This window comes from Cebus imitator, unplaced genomic scaffold (genome assembly GCF_001604975.1).
Source record: "Cebus imitator isolate Cc_AM_T3 unplaced genomic scaffold, Cebus_imitator-1.0 Scaffold85, whole genome shotgun sequence".
NCBI lineage: Eukaryota > Metazoa > Chordata > Mammalia > Primates > Cebidae > Cebus > Cebus imitator.
In genome coordinates, this window is record NW_016107400.1 from 13,642 (window position 1) to 22,803 (window position 9,162).

At 44.9% G+C, this 9,162-nt stretch overlaps 1 protein-coding gene across 1 annotated transcript in view; it reads left to right on the forward strand.

The window, feature by feature from the left end:
- Window positions 1–8,740, forward strand: part of LYZL6 (lysozyme like 6) — a 9,641-nt gene extending 901 nt beyond the window's left edge. Inside the window, exons 2-5 of the mRNA XM_017534191.2 lie at window positions 4,305–4,531; window positions 5,468–5,626; window positions 6,530–6,608; window positions 8,392–8,740. Coding sequence (XP_017389680.1) covers window positions 4,393–4,531; window positions 5,468–5,626; window positions 6,530–6,608; window positions 8,392–8,461 — 447 coding nt within the window. The 5' untranslated portion in view covers window positions 4,305–4,392 and the 3' untranslated portion in view covers window positions 8,462–8,740. The remainder of the gene's footprint in view (window positions 1–4,304; window positions 4,532–5,467; window positions 5,627–6,529; window positions 6,609–8,391) is intronic.
- Window positions 8,741–9,162: the final 422 nt, after the last annotated feature.

Sequence of the window (9,162 nt, forward strand, 5' to 3'; positions counted from 1 at the left end):
TTGCAGCTGCAGGCACACCCCTCGAGTCTGCTTTTAGCTGCCCTATCTTAGTATGCCTAAAGGAAAAGGAATGTGGGGCTGGGCACAGTGGCTCATGCCTGTAATCCCCAAACTTTGGGAGGCTGAGGTGGGCAGATCACCTGAGGTTGGGAGTTCAGGACCAGCCTGAACAATATGGTGTAACCCCATCTCTACTAAAAACGCAAAATTAGCTGGATGTGGTGTTGAGCACCTGTAATCCCACCTACATGGGAGGCTGAGACAGGAGAATCGCTTGAACCCGGGAGGTGGAGATTACAGTGAGCCAAGTTCATGCCATTGCACTCCAGCCTGGGCAACAGAGTGAGACTCCGATTCAAAAAAAAAAAAAAAAAAAAAAAAAAAAAAAAAAAAAAAAAAAAAAAGAATAAAAAGGAATGTGCTTATTAAGGCCCACTGTTTTACCGGGCCCAATGTATAAGTGTAAAGTTTGGTGATTACACAGGAGACTTCTCCCACATCCTTCTGAGCCTGAGCTGTCTTATCTATTTTACTGTCTACTATTTCAGGCTGCTTGTTTTTAGAAGAAAAGTGATTTCCATGAACTGCATGAAGTTAGAAAGAGAGCTATATTTGAGCTGGTTTTTGTTACAAGGAAAGTTTTCTGCTGGGGACTCACTTTACCCTAACTATCTACCTAAGTAATTTCTCTCTGCCTCCTATATCAAGACCAGAGAAGAAACAAGCCCACCAGGTAGTCATCTTGTCCAAGCAGAAGCCACCAGACACTTGAAGGTGGTGGATGGAAGAACTTGGGCCTCTGCCCTGTCAGCAACATACACCTAGCTTAAGGAGAAAAACACACCTTCCCTCAGTGACAGAAGCAGTGCCAGATTTTCAGATTTATAGAAAGTTTTTTTGTTTTGTTTTGTTTTGTTTTGTTTTGAGACCAAGTCTCATTCTGTCACCTGGGCCGGACTGCAGTGGTGCAATCTCAACTCACAGCAACCTCCACCTCCCAGGTTCAAGCTAGTCTCCTTCCTCAACCTCCTAAGTAACTAGGATTACAGGCACCCACCACCACATCTGGCCAATTTTTTTTTCTTTTGTTTTGTTTTGTTTTGTTTTTTGAGACAGGGTCCCACTCTGTCGCCCAGGCTGGAGTGCATTGGCGCAATTTCAGCTCACTGCAACCTCTGCCTCCCAGGTTGAGGCTATTCTCGTGCCTCAGCCTCCTGAGTAGCTGGGATTACAGGCGCCCACCACCATGCCCAGCTAATTTTTATATTTTTAGTAGAGATGAGGTTTTGCCATGTTGGCAAGGCTGGTCTCAAACTCCTGACCTAAAGTGATGTGCCCACTTCGGCCTCCCAAAGTGCTGGGATTACAGGTGTGATCCACCACACCCAGCAATTTTTTGTATTTTTAGTAGAGACAGTGTTTCACCATGTTGGCCAGGCTGGTCTCAAGCTCCTGACCTCGTGATTTGCCCACCTCAGCCTCCCAAAGTGCTGGATTACAGGCATGAGCTGCCATGCCTGGCTAGTCTTTCAGTTTTCATGGCATTGGTCATTTTAAAGAATACAGGCCAGTTATCTTACAGAGTTTCAGTGAGTTTGACTTTGATATTTCCTCAGGATTAGACACAGGTTCTGCATCCTTGGACAGAATACTACATAAGCGATGTGTCCTCCTTGGGAATCACATCTGGAGGCACAGAATGTCCCTCTGTCCCTCACTGGAGATGTTAATTTGATTGCAAGGTCAAAATACTATCTGGTTATTTACTGTATATTGTTTTGTTTTTTCTTTCTGTGCAACTAACAAGCAATCTGTGGGGAGACCCTATAAGATCATGGACATATCCAGTTCTTCAGCAGGCTTCCCACCTCCTCAGATTAAGCATGCAATAGTGATTCTTTCTCAAACTAATCTATGATGGTGGCAAAATGGTGATTAATTTTCAACTCCATAACTTTCTCCACATTTATCAGTTAGCCTTTTATTGTCAGGAAGAGGACTGTGCTTCAGCTCCACACTATGCATCTTTTTGTCAATGTATTATTACTATGGGCTCATGGATTCCTATTGCATTTAATGTACAATCTGTTACTGTCATTTATTTTGATGGTCTAATTATCCCAGATTACCTTGGAAACCATTATGCAATGGCTTTTCAGACATGACACCAAAGTACATGCAACAAAAGAAAAAATAAATTGCACATCATCAAAATTTAAAACTTTGGGGCTTCAAAGAATACCACCAAGAAAGTGAAAGGCAACCCACAGAATGGGAAAAAATATCTGCCATATATCTGATACTGGTCTAGTATCCAGAATAGATAAAGAACTCTTCCCACTCAGTAATAAAAAGACAACTCAATTTGAAATTTGGCAAAGCTTCTGAATAGACATTTTCCCAAAGATATACAATGGCCAATAAGCATATAAAAAGATGATCAACATCTGTAGCCATCTGGAAAACAAAAATCAAAACCACAGGGGGATACCAGTTCATACCCATTACAATACCTTTGGTCAAGAAGACAGATAATAACAAGTGTTGGTGAGGATATAGAGAAATTGGAACCTTCATACACTGCTGATGGGAATGCAAAATGGTGCAGCCACTTTAGAAACCTTGTAGGCCCAAAAATAAAGAAATAAAAAACAAAGAAATCCTGTAGGCCTCAAAAGCTTAAGCCTAGGTTACCCTATGACCCAGCAATTCTTCTCTAAAGAAATAAAAACATATATCCACACAAAAACTAGTATGTGAATGTTCGTAGCAGCATTATTCATGATAGCCAAAAACAGAAACAACCCAAATGTCCATCAACTGATGAATGGATAAAGTATGGTCTATTCACACAATGGAAAATTATTCAACCATAGAAAGGAATGAAGTATCATTATGTGCTCCAACCTGAATGAACCTTGAAAACATTATGCTAAGTGAAAGAATCCAGATACAAAATGCCATATTTTATGTAACTCCATGTATATGAAATGTCCAGAATAGGCAAATCCATAGAGACAGAAAATAGATTAGTGGTTGCCAGGAGGGGGATGAGCAGTGATTGCTAAATGGGTGCAGGGTTTTGTTTTGGATTGATGAAAATATTCTAAAATCAAGTGAGCTAGTAGTTGCTCAACTCTGCAAATATACTGAAAACCACTGAATTGCACACTTTAACTGAACTAATTATGTGACACATGAATGACATATCAATAAAGCTTTTACCAAAAAATATTGTTCCAGATCTGGCCATTCCGTGTCCCTTTCAGCTAGCTCTTGGGTCCATTTGACATGCCTCATTCTATATTTTGAGCAACGCTTTTTGCACTTCATCTTAGGCAAAAGGCCGAAGAGTGATTGAGCACTTTTTAAATTTCTGGTACAACAAGATGATTCAGACATCTCTTTCCTGCTCCAGCCTGGGAATCAGCCATATTTCCTAGAGTCCCGATTCCCTTTTATGTGGAATCTGAACCAAGATCTGGGCATTATTTCATTTAATCATCACAACAACACTACTAGGTAGGTATTAGCCTATCTTCATTTTACAAATGAGGCCCAGAAAGGTTGAGTATGTTGCCCAAGGTCACATAGCAGCCCAGGATTTGAAAGCCCTTGCTGGGGCCCTTGCTGTTCAACACACAAACAGGCACACACACAATGTGAAAGTGAAGGTATGTCTACAGCCAGCCCACCAAGAATTGTACCAGGCAAGGTATGCCCTTGGGAAAAATCATGTGTCATGTGTCTGGGAGATGGGGTGGTGGGGAGATTAACACCCAGTGTCCTGGCTCTCCTTCTAAAAGTACATGCTCAGATACACACACACACAAATGCTGGTGAAGATGGTCTTCAGTAATCTCTTTTGCTAGCCTCACTCCCCATCCTTATACTCAAATACTACCCATAGCTGGGCGCCCGTATAAGAGGACCTACAGATGAAATAAGATTGGCCAGGTGTGGTGCTTCATGCCTATAAGCCCAGCAATTTGGGAGGCTGAGATGGGAAGACCACTTGAGGCCAGGAGTTCAAGACCAGCCTGGTCAACATAGTGAGACTCCCCGTCTCTAAAAAATAAAAAATAAAAAAAAACAAAAACGAACAACAAAGAAAGATTGGCCTTGGTTTCTAAATGTTGAAGCTCAGAAGTGGGTATATGGAGGTTCATGATACTATTCTCTCTTCTTTTGTAAATGTTTAATTTTCCATGATAAAAAAAATCTATAAAATTCTAAACAAGAGAAAAGAGATTGGAAACGCCAGGTTGGAGCAATGAGTAAGGAAATCTGGCTGCCGACCCCAGATTCCCCAGGCTCTCAGAGAAGATCAGCAGAAAGTCTGCGAGACCCTAAGAACCGTCAGCCTTCAGCTGCATCTCCTCCCCTCCGACGATGACAAAGGTGCTACTCATCTACGTGGTCGGCAGCTTCCTTGCCCTAAATCAGGCCAGCCTCATCAGTCGCTGTGACTTGGCCCAGGTGCTGCAGCAGGAGGACCTGGATGGGTTTGAGGGCTACTCCCTGAGTCACTGTGAGTGCCATCAGCCCCTCCCCTGCCAAATTTCCTCCTTTCCTAGTCATGTCCTACATGGCCAGCTTCTTTCTCTCCTGTTCATCTTTCAAAGCCAAGTTCAAAAAGCAGCTCCCTTCAAGAAGCCTTTCCCAACATGCCATAATCATTCAACAGTTATTATCTGAGCACTTGCTATGTACCATGAACTGTTTTCGATGCAGGGGATGTAGAGATAAACAAATTCTCTTCCCTCATAGTGTTCACATCCTAGGGGAATAGAGCAGCAACAAACACACTCATAAAGAAAGTACTGCCTGGTGGTGATCAATGCTATGAAAAAGAATAAAGCAGGGGGAGCGATGGCGACACTGTTTAGATGAGGAAGTCAGGGAAGGCCTCTCTGAAGAAGTGACATTGAGCAGCACCAAATGAAATGAAGAAGGACCTGGTCACTCAAATGTCTGTGGGAAGAACATTCCAGGCGGAGGGGACAACCAGTGCAAAGCCTTTATTCTCCTGCATGGTGGGATGGCTCCCTTTTGCCCAGGATTTGTGTGCACCTGTCTTGCAACACTTTTGACCTTTTATCTTGCTTTGTGGGTTTTTTAGGTACATATTTTTATTCTTGTAATATAGGCCCCTTGAAGGCAGCGTCTGTGTTTGACCCAACTGAAATGTCCCTCATTAGGCTTTCCACAGTTCCTGGCACACAGTAGGTGCTCAGTAAGTGCAAGAAGCATGAATAGATGGACAGATGAGTGGTTGTACTGATGAGTGGGTGGATGGACCAAAGGATGAGAGGGGATGTCAATGGAGGTTTCCAGACCTCCAGACCTATGTTGCCTCCCGGGCTTTGTTCATTTTGTCTGATTCCTTGCCTCCCTTTCTCCTCCATCTCCCTTCTCACTCAGCTTGGTCTCCTCTAAATCCTGACCATCTTCTCCCTATCCTAAGGGCTGTGCCTGGCTTTTGTGGAAAGCAAGTTCAACATATCAAAGATCAATGAAAATGCAGATGGCAGCTTTGACTATGGCCTCTTCCAGATCAACAGCCACTACTGGTGCAATGATCATAAGAGTCACTCAGAAAACCTTTGCCATGTGGACTGTCAAGGTCTGGCCAGGGCCCCAGGGTGGGAGAGGTGAGAGAGGAGACCAGGCTCTGCTCACAGAACTTCTCTTCCCACCCACAGCCTGGGAATGGCCCCAGAGATATGGTTCAAAAAAATCAGGGAATCCCTTTACTGAGCAGAGGGTTGGACTGGTCTCCCTAATGCCCATCCAGTTCGATTCTATAGAGGCCTTGAGGAGGATCCAGTAAGGCTCTGTACACAGCTGGTAGTAGAACAGCTGCAGCAGCCAGTTTATTGAGAACATATTACACACTAAGCCTTTACACGCTTAGCTCATTTCATCCAACTTTCATGCAGTAGAAACCATTTATGATCCCCACTATACAAAACAGCTCAAAAAGAGAACCAGCACTGAATGCCAGACTGGCAGCCTCGCAGGCTCTTAACCATTCCAGAGCACCATCCTCAGCTAATGGTCTGACCAAAGGCCACGTGCAAACTCCCTACCTCAGAGCTGATCCAGGAGGCTCGACAGGGCCCACGATTCTGCCCCTCAACTCCACCTTCGCACACTGACTGATGTCCCTGGCTCCTCACCTGAAGACCCCTGCTCACTAGGCAGGACATGCTCTATGGTGTTTTGGCATTTCCTCTCCCTAGAAGCCTCCCACAAACTTTGGGTGAACCACCACCTACTCAGGTTAGGAAGAATAGCAGTGAACAGGCTCAAATCTCAGGCCTCTTGCTCCTTCTGCCCACAGCCCCTGTCACCTCCAACCTCTAGCAGCCATTGTAGGGATGTCTAAATGGGCCCCTGGGAGAGAGGCTTTGCCTCAGCTGGAAGCCCCTGGTTGGCATGGGCCTGTGCAGGGAGGGACAGTGTCTGGCTCCATCTTTGAGACTGTCTTCTGTACCCTAACAGGTTTTCTCTTCCTCGCTTTCAGATCTGCTGAATCCCAACCTTCTCGCAGGCATCCACTGCGCAAAAAGGATTGTGTCTGGAGCAGGAGGGATGAACAACTGGTGAGGAGGACACGGTGGGGCTCAGTTAACGGGCAGAGCTCCACAAAGGAGGGCGAGACAGAGAAAAGGGCAGCAGGCAAGGACTTACCGGAACGCCCTTGCAGTGTCAAGAAAGAGGAGGGATAGAGGACGGGCTTGGAACTCTGAGTTAGAAGATGTGGGATCTGGTTCTTCTCTGATACTCTATTAAACAAAACTCTTCTGGTTGCAGTAACAGAAAACAACTTGAGCTAGCTGTGGGAAAGCAGAAGGTCTGAGGACCAGGTGTCTCACTGAGCCCACTCAAGGGCTGCAGCTGGGCCTCAGGAAGAGCATGGAACCAGGGCTGGAAACTGTCAGCCAGCTTTTTGTGGCAGGTTTCAGCTTCTCTTGGTGCATTTGCTTCACTACTCTCTCTGCAGACTAACTTTCTCTGCTCCACCATCTAAAGGGTGCTGTAAAGGTAGTGGGCTAAAGACCTCAGCAACCACAGACTGGCTAGGCTCAGTCTCAGTCCAAGTTTCTGGAATAGAGAATCTGATTGGTTCCACTTGGACCACATATTCCCCTTGGTCCAATCAACTGTAGGGATGGGAGGAATTAAGCAATATAATTATGGCTGCCGCAGGGGCCCTGTGACCATAATTGACAACATTTTTTATTTAAAATGCTGCGGCATGGTGCAGTGGCTTACACCTGTAATCCCAGCACTTTGGGTGGCCAAGGTGGGTGGCTCACAAGGTCAGGAGTTCAAGACAAGCCGGACCAATATGGTGAAACCCTGTCTCTACTAATAATACAAAAATTAGCTGGGAGTGATGGCAGGTGCCGTAGTCCCAGCTACTTGGGAGGCTGTGGCAGGAGAACTGCTTGAACCCGGGAAGGGGAGGTTGCAGTGTGCTGAGATTGCTTTCCATCCCGGACAACAGTGCGAGACTCCATTTCAAAAAAAAAAAAAAAAGTGGCGCTCATCAGCTGGGTAGACACCCACAAAGCTGTAAGCTTAACAACGATGGACATTCAGATAGTCACCTTTTTTGAGCTTCAAACTAGATATATAACACAAATGGCTGCCCCTACAGGCGACTGTGAGGCAGTCCCTAGTAGGAGTCAAATCCCTTGCATACTAAAAACACAGCAGAAAAGAATGGGCAATAATGATTATGCTAATCCCTTCTGGAGGGAGAATCAGTGGTTGCATCTGGGACTTTTTTTTTTTAACAAGTAACTCTCAGCCCTGTAAAACAGTGCTCACCCCTTCAAGAAGCGATGAGGATTTAAAAATGTGGAGACAGCCGGGCGTGGTGGCCCACGCCTCTAGTCCCAGCACTTTGGGAAGCTGAGGCGGGCGGATCTCGAGGTCAAAAGACAGAGACCATACTGGCCAACATAGTGTAACCCTGTCTCTACTCAAAATACAAAAATTAGCTGGGCGTGGTGGTGCGTGCCTGTAGTCCCAGCTACTCAGGAGGCTGAGGCAGGAGAATCGCTTGAACCCGGGAGACGGAGGTTGCAGTGAGCTGAGATCCCGCCATTGCACTCCAGCCTGGTGATAGAGTGAAATTCCATCTTAAAAATAAATAAATAAATAAAAAGTGGAAATGTTGATCCAGGGAAGCAGGCAAACACCAGGGATGAGAGTTTTACAGAATTCATCAGAGGGGCCAGTGGAGGACAGACCAGAGAGCTAGCAATGAAGGGGATTCTGGGCATTGCTCTACATGGGAGACTTACCAAGAACTGGGTCATGTGGGTGGAGGAGTTACTGAGTTTTAGGCAAGAACCATGTCTTTTTTCTCCACAGGGCAAAATGGAGGTTGCACTGTTCAGGCCGGCCACTCTCCTACTGGATGACAGGATGCCACCTGGGATGAAACAGCTGTGAGGGTGCACCATGGAGTCATTCCAAGACTCCTGTCCTCACTCAGGGATTCTTCATTTCTTCTTCCTATTGCCTCAACTTTATGTCATTTTCTTCCCTTCCCATTTAGAAGTAAAACTGACCAGAGCCCCAAGAATAAATGGTTTTCTTGGCTTCCTCCTTGCTCCCATCTGAACCCAGTCCCCTGGTTCCTGTCTGTCATTTGCAAACTAAGAACCACAATAAAGAAATTTCTATAGTTTTTGAAATATTAAAGCACTCACCCTGCAAAGAATGTGCCAATTTTTCATTATGATACGAATATTGGAGTACCTAAGACTGTGGGAGTGTACTAGGTACTAGAAGGAAGATAAAACACAACTATTGTTCTTTAGGTGTTCATAATCTTGGTGGAGAAGCAGTGACATCCACAAACATTACAATAGATAATTAAATGTATAATAAAATCCATAATTATTGCTTTGAAACAGTATCCAAATCCAAGTAATTTCTCCAAAGGACAATTATTTTTGAAGTAAAAGACAAAGCTCAGAAGTAGGCAATGGGTGGGGCTAAGAGATTGGTATTGAGGTGGAGAAAGTAGCAATAGGATGGAGAAATAGTAGCAAATGCCAATAACTTTGTGGTGCTTTGGGAGAATAGGAGCTAGACGATTTGGGAGAATAGGAGCTAGACGATTAAAAAAGGCTTCTC